Source organism: Trichomycterus rosablanca, chromosome 7, assembly GCF_030014385.1.
Source record: "Trichomycterus rosablanca isolate fTriRos1 chromosome 7, fTriRos1.hap1, whole genome shotgun sequence".
Lineage (NCBI taxonomy): Eukaryota > Metazoa > Chordata > Actinopteri > Siluriformes > Trichomycteridae > Trichomycterus > Trichomycterus rosablanca.
The window spans coordinates 6,612,987-6,628,458 of NC_085994.1; the positions used below are offsets into that span (position 1 = coordinate 6,612,987).

Genomic DNA, 15,472 nt, shown 5'->3' on the forward strand with positions numbered 1-15,472 from the left:
CTACAGATGTATAATCCAGCTTCAAGAGAGCATCAATGCTCTCTTCCCCCACCACAGGACTCTCCCAGCCCCCCATTGCACACACACACACACACACACACACACACACACAAAGGATCACATATAATTACACACTGGAGCTGTGTTGATTCAGTCTGGCCACAGTTTCATCATTCGTCTTTAGACAAAGATCAAGCGACAGGAGAGAATATGGTCTTATGTCCATAGTAGGTTTTTTGGTTTCTGTAAGTAAACAAAGTTCATTTTTAACATGAGGGCAGTGGAAGGTCAGTGATTAAGGTACTGGACAACTTAACCCTCAATCTCTTGCATTGTATTCAGTAACAACTGTAAGTCACTTTGGATAAAAGCGTCTGCTAAATGCTGTAAATGTTGATGTGAAGCTAGTAACAGCACATCCTCGATTATTCATACAGTACATTCATTTTTATCTTAATTAACTTGATCTTTTATCTGCAGTTCTAATAATGATTGTGATGGTCATTGTCCACACAGACAGTGACCAGATTTGAGCACCAAACACAGACTCTAAAGATCTTGAAGTTGTTTTGTATGCACGCTACCAGCCTCTGCGCCATGCAGTGAAAATGAATTATGTCACTGTAATAACTTTAAATGCTGCTCTTTAAACGTGATTTATTGATTTTTTTATATATAGAACGTTTGACATAAAGACAACAATAAGAATCAATAGCCCCACTGCACAGCCTTATTTATTATGATTTTTTAATGTCATGTTTTACACTTTGGGTCTATTTATGACAGAACAGGTAGTTACAGGTTACACATGATTCATCAATTCAATCATCAGTGTAACTCCAATTCAACTAACTTATACGTCTTTGGACTGTGGGAGGAAACCAGAGCTCCCAGAGAAAACTCACACAGACACAGGGAGAACATGCAAACCCAACACAGAAAGGACCTGGACTGCTCTACCTGGATCTTCTCACTGTGAGGCGACAGTGCTACCCACCAAGCCAGTGTGCTGACCTCTTGTCAATGGCAAAAATCTTGTTGACATGTTTGGGTGTAAAATGCACTTAACACTAGTTAGCACCATGACCAGATTTTTTGTTCAATAACATAAAACAACTCAGCTTCCAATCTCATCAAAGATGGAGAGAACATGCAAAACACCTCACAGATGTGACGTGGTCTATAGGTTGAACCACATTGTTCTGAACTGTTTGATTTTACCCAATAAGTACTTGATTAAACTACAAAAATATACTCACTCACTCACTTTCTTAACCTTTCATCCAATTAGGGTCACAGGGTGGTCCTGGAGCCTATCCCAGCTTTTCAATGTGCGCAAGGCACACAGTAACACCCTGGACACACATACACACACCCATTCACCTATATTCAGTGTCTCCAATTAACCTGACTGCTTGTTTTTGGACTGTGGAAGCAAACCAGAGCTCCCAGAGGAAACCCACGCAGACATGGGGAGAACATGCAAACTCCACACAGAAAGGTACTGAAGCTTATCCCAGCTTTTATCCAATACGCGCAAGGCACACAGTAACACCTTGGATGGGGCGCCAGTCCATCGCAGGGCATTAAACAAAACTAGAAATACTGAAATAACATAAAAAGCAGGCTTAAATTAATCTGTTGTATTTTAAAATTAGAATTTGAGGGTTAAGGGCCTTGCTTAGGTGCCTAACACTGGCTATTTTGCAGTGGTGGGGATAGAACCAGCAACCTTCTGATCAGTTGTCCAGTACCCTAATCACTGAGCTTCCACTGCCCTCATTTTTCAGTGGATTCTGTAAAAACTAAATAAAACTATGGTAAAAAATTAACTTTGTTTACTTATAGAAACCAAAACAAACCTACTATGGACATAATACTAGGTTTTGTCTTCTCCTATATCTCAGGGTCATTTCAGGGATTTTGCACAGTTTTTTTTAACCTTAACCCAAAAGCAACCCTCCATTTTTTCATCTGAACTTGGGACCGGCACTGAGAGCACGCTGACACAATGGCTAGACTGTTCGGCCACCATCCTTCCTCAAACTTCACCAATCATTACTGTGTACATGCTTAACTGTTTGTTAGCACCACTGACATTTGAACCCCAGTTGGCTGGTGTAATTTACGTCTGCACCATTCAAGCATCTGAAAATATGCAAATTGACAAAAAGTAAATAATATTGATTTAAGAATCCTACAACTATAATACCATTTCTTTATAAATTAGTGCTGTTTATGGAACAAACGCTAATTAGGAAGCTTGTCTTAAACATTGGTGACAGGTTTGACTCCAGGGTGGTTCGTTTTGTTAAATTAGAGCAGAAAATGTTTGTCTTTGATTAAATAAACAGCAGTGAGGGCTGTAATTGTTTGAGTAACATGCTGCGTCGCTTCTGACAGGCTGTCATGTCAGATTGGACCAGTATTTTCCATGCTGGCCCACCCCGGGGACACGTGTGATTATGTTTACAGAGGACTGTCTTGCCTGAGGTCTTGTGTTTCACCCGGGTCATTCATCATGCTCGGCAGGCGCTAAGCAATCACGACCACCATGTCGTTTTTTTAACACTGTTGTAAGTGCTACAATTATCCTCGGGCATTTATAACCCCCTATTCAACGGCTTTTTACGATCTTCTTTAATTATACTTTATATAACCACCTGACTTCTGAGCATCTCATTTTAAAACCTCGACCATTAATATGTAGTTCCTACCACAATGCTGTTGTAACAGCTTTTACTCTTTTAACTAGGGATGTAACGATACACTCTACCTACGATGCGATGCGATTCATGATACTGGGTTCACGATACGATTTTTTCCTGATGTTTTAAACAAAATTAAGATTCCTTTTATTATTTCTCTTAAAACAATAAAATAAAATACTGTATTTGTGCTTATCTTTTATTTATCTAAATAATGAATGCCCTTTTATTTCTGAGGTAGGTACAAACTATGCAAAACAATGCAGCTTGTAACTTGTAACCCTGACTTGTGTAACCAGTAACTACCTGTCCTTTCATGAATGTAACCAAAGTGTGTAAAATATGATGTTAAAATATTAATAAATAAATACCACATTATTTGAAAGTTCCATAAACACGTTTGAACTCTGTTATGAGTGATAATTTTGTGTTACACACTTAAGGTCCCATTGGTTCCATACTGTTGGTTTGTGTGCAGCTTGTGTTTTTGAGCTGTTGTTGCTCCCGAGGTAGCTCTAGCATGCCAGATTCTCAGCAAACTGCTTCTTGGAAAGGGAAACATCCCATAACGATAATGGTAATGCTAATGACGTGACCCATTCTACTCTGAATGTCTATGGAAGAGGCATGTCTGCTTAATTGTTGGCACCTGTTGACAATGTACGTGGCTGAATGTTCAAACCCACTCATTAGAGTGGTCGACCATATATTTTTAGCCATGCGTTCTGGTCTAAATATACATTCATGCATGAAGTGGGTAGAGCACATGTTTTGGAGAGCTCCATCAAGGTTGTTTCCTAGGATTTGAGCTGCGTGCACTGAGCTATTAAGGGAATCTGAGTGGAGAATAGTGTTTTCACAGCACTCTGAATGGGATTCACAGGCGCATGGAAAGAGCTTTCTCTCTCTCTGTCGCCGTCCCTCCCGCCATTCCTCCCCCTCTCTTCTTCACATTCTCCCTTGTCTTTTATGTTTCTGGCACCACTGTGCTGCAGAGATGGTTAACAAATGTAGCAAGGAGTTGGGAGTCGTGTCGAGTTGAGTTGAGTTGAAACGATTCTTAAAAATCCTGCAGTGCCACTTGGATCGAGAGAATTAAACAGTCGGTTTAGATTGTGCTCTGCGACCCTGGAGTCATTATCCGCCGTGATTTGTGGAGGGTGATTTGTTGTTACAATTCACAAGTGAAAACAGAGGAATAAAAATGTCAGCCAGGTCACAGGTTACTGTAAATCTGCCCAGGACCAAACAGTCAAGATCTCAACCCATAAAAACAATAGAAGGTAAAATGTTTGCCTTCTGCTGTTGATCTCTATGTATGAGCTTTGCTTATTAAATTGTCTTATGGGATTTGTGGAGGTAAAAAATGTGAAGCTCGTAGTGCCCAGGTGGCACAGCGGGATATTTCACTAACACACCAACACCGAGTTTCTCCTCAGTTTCGGCTGACATAATTGGTAGTGCCTGCAGCAGATACTAATTGGCCACCGTATCTGCGGGTGGAGACCAGACTATGTGTGGCTGTATGGATCTTCATACGCTGTGTAAGAACCCTGATTGGCTGAAGAGACGCCTGTGCAAAATGCATGAGTGAGAAGAGGAGGGCTGTGCACGTGTCGGAAGAGGCGTGTACAGCAACGTGCTCTCCTTATATGCAATCTGGTATCTCTCAGCAGCAGAAGACAAAATTGAGTGTGCTAAATCGGGAGGAAAATGGAAGCTCCAATTCCAACAGGTCCAACAGGTCCTTCTTAGACTCGTTGATCTATGACACAGATTAGCGAGCTGATCCACTTCATTTGTTTTGCATACAGAGCAGGATAGTGGAGTCACAGCTTGCCTGTTTATCTCCAGCTTTCTAAAAATGGCTGTGAAATGAAGCTGCCGTCGGAATGAAATGATAATCTGGGTCTTTTTGTCTCCTCCAGGCTGAAGTGAAGAAGTAGCGAAGCCAGCAGGCAGAGCAAAAATGAGGTCAGAGGCCCTGCTACTGTATTTCACCCTGCTGCAAATGGCTGGGGCCGTCTTCCCCGAGGACTCGGAGCCAATCACTATTTCACATGGCAACTGTGAGTACCCGGGAGCTGCTGAGAGAATGGACACGCCTATTCGTGTTTGAATCCTTCTTTCTGTTTCCTCTGTCCATCTTTCACTAACATTTCACTCCCTCCTGGTCTCACATTCACATAAATTTCTCTCTCTGTCTCACTTTTATACTCACACAGACATTTCTCTCTCCCTTAACATTTTCTTATTTCTTAAGACATTTTGGTACCTTAATTTCCTTTTCATTATTTTATATTCTTACAGCCTTTCCACTGTACAACATTAGTTTCTATTAGTTTTTTATTGGAAAGAGTTGGCAGAGTTTATAGATAGATAGATGGATAGATGGGTGGATAGATGGGTGGATGGATGGATGGATGGGTGGATGGATGGGTGGATGGATGGATGGATGGATGGATGGATAGATAGATAGATAGATAGATAGATAGATAGATAGATAGATAGATAGATAGATAGATAGATAGATAGTAGATAGATAGATAGATAGATAGATAGATAGATAGATAGATAGATAGATAGATAGGTAGGTAGGTAGGTAGGTAGGTAGGTAGTAGATAGATAGATAGATGATAGGTAGGTAGGTAGGTAGTAGATAGATAGATGATAGATAGATAGATAGATAGATAGATAGATAGATAGATAGATAGATAGGTAGGTAGGTAGGTAGGTAGGTAGGTAGGTAGTAGATAGATAGATAGATAGATAGATAGATAGATAGATAGATAGATAGATAGATAGATAGATAGGTAGGTAGGTAGGTAGGTAGATAGATAGATAGATAGATAGGTAGGTAGGTAGGTAGGTAGGTAGTAGATAGATAGATGATAGATAGATAGATAGATAGGTAGGTAGGTAGGTAGGTAGGTAGGTAGGTAGGTAGTAGATAAATAGATAGATAGATAGATAGATAGATAGATAGACGGACGGACGGACGGACGGACGGACGGACGGACAGACAGACAGATAGGTAGTAGATAGATAGATAGATAGACAGACAGACAGACAGACAGACAGACAGACAGACAGTAGATAGATAGATACATCGACGATTATGACCACCTCCCTAATATTGTGTTGGTCCCCCTTTTGCTACCCCATACTCAACAAACTGTGATGCACTGTGTATTCTGACACCTTTCTATCAGAACCAGCATTAACTTCTTCAGCAATTTGAGTAACAGTAGCTCGTCTGTTGGATCGGACCACACGGGCCAGCCTTCGCTCCCCACGTGCATCAGTGAGCATTGGCTGCCCATGAGCCTCATGTAGCCCATGTCGCTGGTTTACCACTGTTCCTTCTTTGGACCACTTTTGACAAAATACTGACCACTGCAGACCGGGAACACCCCAGAAGAGCTGCAGTTTTGGAGATGCTCTGACCCAGTCATCTAGCCATCACAATTTGGCCCTTGTTAAACTCGCTCAAATCGTTACGCTCACCCATTTTTCCCACTTCTAACACATCAACTTTGAGGATAAAATGTTCACTTGCTGCCTAATATATCCCCCCCACTAACAGGTGCCGTGATGAAGAGATAATCAGTGTTATTCACTTCACCTGTCAGTGGTCATAATGTTATGCCTGGTCGGTGTAGATAGATAGATACATAGTTTATTGATCCCAAAGAAAATTAAAGGAAAAAAATCCTCCGGAATCTGAATCAGTTGCGTTATGCTCGGGCTGCTTATTGTTCATTGAGCGAGCAGCTCATCCCTTAAATTAACAAAGATTTTGCCACTTTTTTGCCAAATTTTTGCCACTGTTTTGTAATAACAGGATTTATTTACTGTGCACTTTTTATTAATCGGGCACCTGGTGTTAATTTATTAATGTTAGAATTTGAATTTACTTTGCAATGTTTTTAAAGCATCTTCTTAGAACTCCTTTCCCAAGCAAAGATCATTTCAGGATCCTTATTTTTATTAATGTTTTTAATTATTCTTCATCACACATTACTCATGCTTTAACACTCACATTGTCTTCTCTCTGCATTTCTTCACCTTTTTTCTATCATCCTCTCTCTCACTCAGTAACACTTACTATCCTTACTGAACCTTAAACATGCTTCAGTTCTCAACGAGTCGTGCAAGAAAATGTGAACTTTAAATGCTTTTTGAAATGGAGTCTCTCCGACATCAAAGGATAATCCTTTATTTTCCCCTGTCGAGCTTAAGGTTATATTCTGAAGACTAACTGCTATATGGCGCACTGAGATACAGACCGTGCTTTGTTTCCTTTTCATTTTTTTTGCTCTTTCATTGCAGCCAACTTGCCTATGAAAATGTTTTATGGTGCACCACTGCTCATGTACTTGGATTTATGTATGTATTTGGCCTGCATTTATCACTTCATTTTCACCTTGTTGCAGATACGAAGCACTATCCAGTGTTTGTTGGGCACAGACCGGGAAGAAACAGCACACAACGGCACAAACTGGATATACAGCTGATTGTCATAACCAATCGGACTCTTTATATAGCAGCAAGGTCAGTTGTTTTCGGTCTTGTTTTGGGCATAAAATGTTTGCACTAAACTTCAAGCCTCAAGGAATCTTGGTCTTATCCTGCTATAGTTCCTGTTTGGCTCCACCAGTGACGGAAATAGACATTACGTCTTTCATTGTGTCTGTAAAAGTCTGTAAATATGATCAGACATAAACACTTAAATGACCTTGTTACGGGCCAAACTGCTATAGCCAGATAACTAGTACGAAGTATACTAAAGCAGCAAGGTACTCGCCAATCACCACAGACAGCCGTGATGGCTACCCACTGACAGTGGTCTGAGGAGGGACAACCAATTAACCACAGACAGTTTGTTTGATGGCCAAGATTCAATAATGCTAGAGGATGTAAAGGCCATGGTGTCTGGTACAGACCAACAGAAGAGCTATTGTGGTTTAAATCGCAGACGTTTTAATACTTGTGATGAGGTCAATGTGCCACAACACACAGTGCATCAAACCCTTCTGTGTATGAGGCTTCATAGTCACAGGCTAGTCATTGTGCCCATGCTAAGTTCTGCCAGCATCGGAACTACATACTAAGTGCTGAAAAACACCCAGAAATAAAGAAACAAAGCTTGGTAGAGTTCTGAAACTGCCAGCAATGAGTCCAGGCACCCTTTAAATATGAGATATCTAGAGCATTTGGCATACGGAGTGGTCCAAAATTCCAGTTAAGAGGTGTAAGAACCTAATTCCTCCAGAAAGAGATTGATTTCAGTTGTTGTTTGCTTTCAAATGGATGCCAACCATTGTTTCCAGTCTATTTCTGGTGTTCAGTGTGGAATGATATCAGATTAGACTTTTTTTCTCAGCTTTTTGTGTTCCAATGTAAGTGGAAAACATGTAAAAAACAAAGCATTTGTAATTGCAGCAATTTTCTGGGAAAGGTGGTGGATTTTCTGAAAGAAGTGCAGGGCGCCAATTACTTTGGCCATGACAATCCAAAAAAAACAAACACCTACAGCACTTCTTCACCATGAGAGGGCGGCACCGTGGCTAAGTGGGTAGCACTGTCGCCTCACAGCAAGAAGGTCCTGCGTTCGATCCCCAGGTGGGGCGGTCCGGGTCCTTTCTGTGTGAAGTTTGCATGTTCTCCCCGTGTCTGCGTGGGTTTCCTCTGGGTGCTCCCGTTTCCTCCCACAGTCCAAAGACATGCAAGTGAGATAAATTGGAGATACTAGATTGTCCATGACTGTGTTTGATATAACCTTGTGAACTGATGAATCTTGTGTAATGAGTAACTACCGTTACTGTCATGAATGTAACCAAAAGGTGTAAAACATGACATTAAAATCCTAATAAACAAACAAACAAACACACCATGAGAAAGGTGTACACCACTTCAATACCGTGCGTGTTTGAACATATGATAAAACTGCTACACTGGGTTCGATCCCAAGGTGGGGCGGTCCGGGTCCTTTCTGTGTGGAGCATGTTCTCCCCATTTCTGCGTGGGTTTACTTTGGGTGCTCCGGTTTCCTCCCACAGTCCAAAGACATGCAAGTGAGGTGAATTGGATGACTGTGTTCGATATAACCTTGTGAACTGATGAACCTTGTGTATTGAGTAACTACCATTCATGATAGTTACCAGTCATGAATGTAAGTAAAGTGTAAAACATGATGTTAAAATCTTAATAAACAAACAAACACACTACGAGAAAGGTGTACACCACTTCAATTCCATGCGTGTTTGATCATATGATAAAGCTGCTACACTAGAAAAAAAAAACCATCTGAACTAAGGTGATGGATGAAGGATGATTTGGTAATTATACGACTGAAGATATCTGGGCAGTGGTAACTTGAAACAAATCAATGTTTCCTCTCTGTGCCTCATGGGGTTTGGAGAAGAAGAGTAGCTGTCAAATAAAAAGGAGGTATTGCCAGCAATGCCACCATCACCTGAGCAGCATTGGAATACAGCAGGAAACTGGAGGCGGATGAGAGAAGAACTATTGGCACTGCGTACAGTCCATCTCTCACTAACACAGCTAGCTCAGCTGGAGATGAAATATCCTGAGGACCATCACAAACTGCCTGAATGTTTTCTGTTCTATAGCCAGATGCTGTGGAGGTTTTTGAGGGGGCTGTGAGATGTTCTGTGCAATTATTATGTACCCAATAGTATCTAAAAATAAGAATCATTTGGACACAGTAATGTGTTTGCTAGAATGCCGTTTTAAAAGCAGCTTTTTCTCTTAAAATTCTCTTGCATTTATTTGCTGTGTGTGGTTTGCCTGCAGATGGCAAGCAAGGATGCAGCCCAGATTCTGATAGTCTTTGTAAATGGCTTCACATCATTTGGCTTATCATGAGGTTGAGTGATTAAAAGACGAGCCAGCTCTAATGTGTGGCGCAATTATGGCAAAGTGGATTTGTTAGTTTAACAAAAAAAAAAAAAAAACACTGGCACTGTAAAAGCACCAGATGCTGTAAATAGAGTTCTAGTGGCTGGATGAGAATATTTACTTACAAAGCTGTTAAATTAGATTGCTAGTATGTAATTATGGAACAGCGTGTATCAACACAGCAAATCAAGTCTACATCATGTCATGTTGTGTGGCATCTATTTCTCATTTCTGCACTGTCCCTTTTCTTTTATATGTACATATAGTATATACACTGATCAGCCATAACATTAAAACCACCTCCTTGTTTCTACACACACTGTCCATTTTATCAGCTCCACTTACCATATAGAAGCACTTTGTAGTTCACAATTACTGACTGTAGTCCATCTGTTTCTCTGCATGCTTTGTTAGCCCCCTTTCATGCTGTTCTTCAATGGTCAGGACTCTCCCAGGACCACCACAGAGCAGGTATTATTCTTAGCACTGCAGTGACACTGACATGGTGGTGGTGTGTTAGTGTGTGTTGTACTGGTATGAGTGAATAAGACACAGCAGCGCTGATGGAGTTTTTAAACACCTCACTGTCACTGCTGGACTGAGAATAGTCCACCAACCAAAAATATCCAGCTAGCAGAGCTCCATAGGCAGCGTCCTGTGACCACTGATGAAGGTCTAGAAGATGACCAACTTAAACAGCAGCAATAGATGAGCGATCGTCTCTGACTTTACATTGGACAGTGAGTGGACACGGTATTTAAAAACTCCAGCAGCGCTGCTGTGTCTGATCCACTCATACCAGCACAACACACACCACCATGTCAGTGTCACTGCAGTGTTGAGAATGATTCTGTAGGGGTCCTGATCATTAAAGAACAGGGTGAAAGCAGGCTAAAAAAGCATGCAGAGAAACAGATGGACTACAATCAGTAATTGTAGAACTACAAAATGCTTTTATATGGTAAGTGGAGCTGATAAAATGGACAATGAGTGTAGAAACAAGTAGGTGGTTTTAATGTTATGGTTGATCGGGGTAAATATATATATATAATGCATTTTTTTCCCATTGTCTCCAAATTTAGCGTAGTCAGTTTGTCTTCCACCAATCAGGGTTCTTACACAGCGTTTGAAGACCCCGCCCACATATTCCAGTCATCCCATCCTACACTGCCAATTATGCCTGCTAGATGGCGCCCAGCTGACCGGTGGCAACGCCAAGTTTCGAACCAAGGAGTTCAGAATCTCGGCGCTGGTGTGCTAGTGGAATATCCTGCTGTGCCACCTGGGAGCCCACTGTCCCTTTTCTATTTAATTTCTCCGTTGTGGGTTGCAAATGACTGATATTTTTTCACCCTTTAATGGTCTGTGCAACCATTTGGTTGAGCTTACTTTGGGTCTAAATACTAAATACTATATTCAAGTTATCTTGTTTGGGCCGTATCTACTGCTTGGTTGACGTGTTTTAAACTCAAAAATATTGGTAAAGGGTTTTTAGAAAACAGCCTTTCTAATCTGTATGTGAACTTGAAGCCAGCAGCTGAATAAAACCGGCTAGCTTTGGTCGGCTTTGCGTACGGAGAGTCACGCCTAGATCTCTGCGCTCCTCCCCTTTCTGTACAGGCGCCCTGGGCAACAAAGGTCCATGTACAGCGTTAATAATCCCGCCCCTTAGTCCGGTCTTACCCACCCAGCAGACTAGAGGCCAATTTTGTCTGCTGGAGGGTGCCCAGTCGACCGGTAACAGAGCCGAGATTCGAACCCGGTAGCTTAGAATCTCAACACTGGTGTACTTAGAGGATTATCCTGTTGCACCACCTAGGTGCCCATTCTATTCCTTTTATAAAAGCAAGAGAACACTGCTTCTGGTTGAGGTATCTGCATGTGTGGTGAAAAATACATGGAGGGTGTCTTAAAGGTTGTAAATGCAATGCTGTTTGAAGTGTTCATTGTTATGTGGTTGTTACAATGGCATAGTCTTTCTAACCTGTATGTTAACTTGAAGCTAGCAGCTGAAAATCATCCATGAAAGTTGCATCATTTTTGTGATCATCTCAACTGTTTGGTAGACACATTATTTTCTTGGTGAGACCATTAAAGGGTTAATTTGGCCACCTTATTTATTTGCATTTGCCCAACATTTTGTTAGTGGCTTTTCAGTCACTGTATTGTTTTTGCAAAAGGGTTCTATTTTCGCTCTTGCAGGTGCGTGGGGAGCGAGGCGCGTTCCAGCCCCGTTACAGTCTGTTTATGGTGTGATAATTGGAGTAAATGTAAAAAGAGGTGCTGAATGTGAGTGCTTGTTTGATTTCAAAACTATGAGCTTCAGCTGGAACAGTTATCCCCGAAATTACTGCCGTCTTTTATGTGGAGCTTTTTTAAGATTTATTTGTTGCAAAATATTTAAATGGTTGCATCTAAGTAAAAGAGCTCATCAAAGGCATCTGAGCTGTAACTTGCCTTTTTAAAAGCGATGTGTGAGTCAGTGCGCTGCTGTGGCTAGCTAGGACCGACCACTGCTTGATGCTAATCACGCTATGGGATTCCATTGTTTGCTCAGATTTTACCCACTGCTTTACACAAATGCAAAGCTTTTGGGACAGGCACTGTGCTAGTACAGCAACTCGATTATTTTCAGAGTTGATTACTATGTGGCTCATACACCCAGGGTCTCTGGTTCTTTGTCTTTTTGTGGTTCAGCGTCTTTCCTGGTGTTGATGTGGTTTTATTCAGGTACTCAGGTTTCCTCAGATCTTTTAAAATATGCAAATTGCTTTCTCAGGGCATGTCCAAGGTCTGAGATATCCAGAGAACAGAATCAAACACACTTTTGTAACAATGTAATGCAAGTCTTATACACACATTATTATGACCACAAGCTAATATCCAGAGTAACTGTTGTGTGCAGTACAGACAGCAGCTAGATGGGCTGGGAGTGATTCAGAAAGGTCCTGGTAGGTTGTCACAGGTATCTGGAGCCGTGCTGACTGCAGTGCATCCCACAGCTGCTGGAGGGGGCGTGGGGTGGGGGCATGATGATCTAGGTGGTCCCACAGATGCTCAGTTAAGTCTGGAGAATTAGGGGACCAGGGTAGTACTTGGAAGTCTTGGTCATTCTCTTCCAACCAATGTTGGACATATCTAGCCGTGTGACATGTCGCATTGTCTTGCTGGAAGATCCCATCCACCCCAGAGAAGACAATTTTACCCATGGTACTTTTACCCATAACAGCAATGAGGGATACACTGATCAGCCATAACACTAAAACCACCTCCTTGTTTCTACACTCACTGTCCATTTTATAAGCTCAACTTACCATATAGAAGCACTTTGTAGTTCTACAATTACTGACTGTAGTCCATCTGTTTCTCTTCATGCTTTGTTAGCCTGCTTTCATGCTGTTCTTCACTGGTCAGGACTCTCCCAGGGCCACTACAGAGCAGGTATTATTTGAGTGGTGAATCATTCTCAGACACTGACATGGTGGTGGTATGTAAGTGTGTGTTGTGCTGGTATGAGTGGATCAGACACAGCAGTGCTGATGGAGTTTTTAAACACCTTACTGTCACTGCTGGACTGAGAATAGTCCACTAACCAAAACATCCAGCCAACAGCACCCCATGGGCAGCGTGCTGTGACCACTGATGAAGGTCTAGAAGATGACCAACTCAAACAGCAGCAATAGATGAGTGATCGTGTCTGAATTTACATCTACAAGGTGGACCAACTAGGTAGGAGTGTCTAATAGAGTGGACAGTGAGTGGACACGGTATTTAAAAACTCCAGTAGCGCTGCTGTGTCTGATCTACTCATACCAGCACAACACACACTAACACACCACCACCATGTCAGTGTCACTGCAGTGCTGAGAATGATCCACCACCTAAATAATATCTGCTCTGTGGTGGTCCTGTGGGGGTCCTGACCATTGAAGAACAGCATGAAAGGGAGCTAACAAAGCATGCAGAGAAATAGATGGACTACAGTCAGTAATTGTAGGACTACAAAGTGCACTTATATGGTAAGTGGAGCTGATAAAATGGACAGTGAGTGTAGAAACAAGGAGGGGGTTTTAATGTTATGGCTGATCTGTGTATGTGCAGATAGCCTATCACACACCTTATATACCCACCAAGCTAGCTCATGAAACATGACTTCCATCATAATCTACGCGCTGCTGCTGTTGAAAGTAGGAAGTGGTCATAATAATGTGACTGGACTGTGTATAAGATTGATAAAATAACATTTAACAGACCTCTAGACCTTAATAGTCCTCTAGCATGCCTTTTTGCTAACTTGCCAGCATCATGTGCTACTGTGGTTGTAGTTTACCTTGTAAAATGAAGAGGAAGGAATTACACTGCTACATTTACATTACCAGCATTTAGCACACGTTCTCATCCAGAGCAACTCACAAATTGCCGTGTACTTCCTGTGAAAATATGGGTCGGCATTTAAAGACAGCAAGAGACCCAGCTGTTCAAACAGACCCAGCTGTTCAAACAGAATAAGTATATTCCACCACCTGAGTGCTAGTACAGAGAAGAGCTTTGATACCTGTTTTCCTTGACTCCTGTGGGGTGGGTGAAGACAGGCCAGACTTTAAGGGTATGTGGTACCCTGTAGGTCCACACAGACTGACCACCACTGGAAACACATACTGTAACAAAGTTATGGCTGCATTTTATTTTTAACTGATTTTAGGTGTTTTAAAAAAGCAGGACTTTTACCAGGGACAGTGATAGCCTAGTGAGTAGAGCTTTGGATTCGAATCCTGGCTCCACCATGCAGCCACTGTTGAGCCTTTGCGCCAAGCCCTTAACTATCTATGCTCCAGGGGTGCTGTCCAATGGCTAAGCTGGAATATTAAAAAGCATTTTATTGTACTGTACATGTGTATATGTATATATGACAAATACATACATACTGATTCTGTTTTTTTTGGCATTCTTCTATTCTTTTACATTCTATTCTTTTTTTAATGCATTTTACCCCCTTTTTCAGTGTAGCCAATCCGCTGTTGGTTTGCCTGACACACTCCCTCCGACGTGTGCGCAGTCCACCAATCCCTTCTAATTCAGACCAAAGTCCACAGAATTCATAACCCCACCCCATTAATTCTGTCTTTCCCAACCAGCAGACTGGAGGCCAATTTTGTCTGCTGCAGGTATTAGCCAATTATGCCTGCTAGAGGGTGCCCAGCCAACCAGTAGGAGAGCCAAGATTCGAACCCGGTAGCTTAGAATCTCGACACTGGTGTGCTTAGAGGATTATCCCACTGTGCCACCTAGGTGCCCATTCTGTTCTTAATTAAGTCTGGGGAATTATGGGACCAAGGTAGTACTTGGAAGTTCAACCAATAACGGACATTTCTTGCCATGTGACATATCGAATTGTCTTGCTGGAAGATTTCATTTGCCCCAGAGAAGACAATTTTACCCATGGTACTTTTACCCATGACAGCAACGAGGGATACACTGATCAGCCATAACATTAAAACTACCTCCTTGTTTCTACACTTACTGTCCATTTTATCAGCTCCACTTAAGTCAAGTCAACTTTATTTATATAGCGCTTTTTACAATAGACATTGTCTCAAAGCAACTTTACAAAATCCAGGACCAACAGATACAAAAACCCCTGTTGAGCAAGCCGAGGGCGACTGTGGCAAGGAAAAACTCCCTGAAAATCACAGGAAGAAACCTTGAGAGGAACCAGACTCAGCAGGGCCCATCCTTCTTGGGTGGTCTGGAGGATACTTTAAATAAATACACGATTTACACAAAGCATACAAACACAGAATTAAATGATCTAAAAATTATAACTGGTAATAAATAGATAA

At 41.7% G+C, this 15,472-nt stretch overlaps 1 protein-coding gene across 1 annotated transcript in view; it reads left to right on the plus strand.

The window, feature by feature from the left end:
* Window positions 1-15,472, plus strand: part of sema6a (sema domain, transmembrane domain (TM), and cytoplasmic domain, (semaphorin) 6A) — a 137,035-nt gene that overhangs the window by 53,118 nt on the left and 68,445 nt on the right. The window contains exons 2-3 of the mRNA XM_062998315.1: window positions 4,637-4,777; window positions 7,145-7,262. Coding sequence (XP_062854385.1) covers window positions 4,678-4,777; window positions 7,145-7,262 — 218 coding nt within the window. The 5' untranslated portion in view covers window positions 4,637-4,677. The remainder of the gene's footprint in view (window positions 1-4,636; window positions 4,778-7,144; window positions 7,263-15,472) is intronic.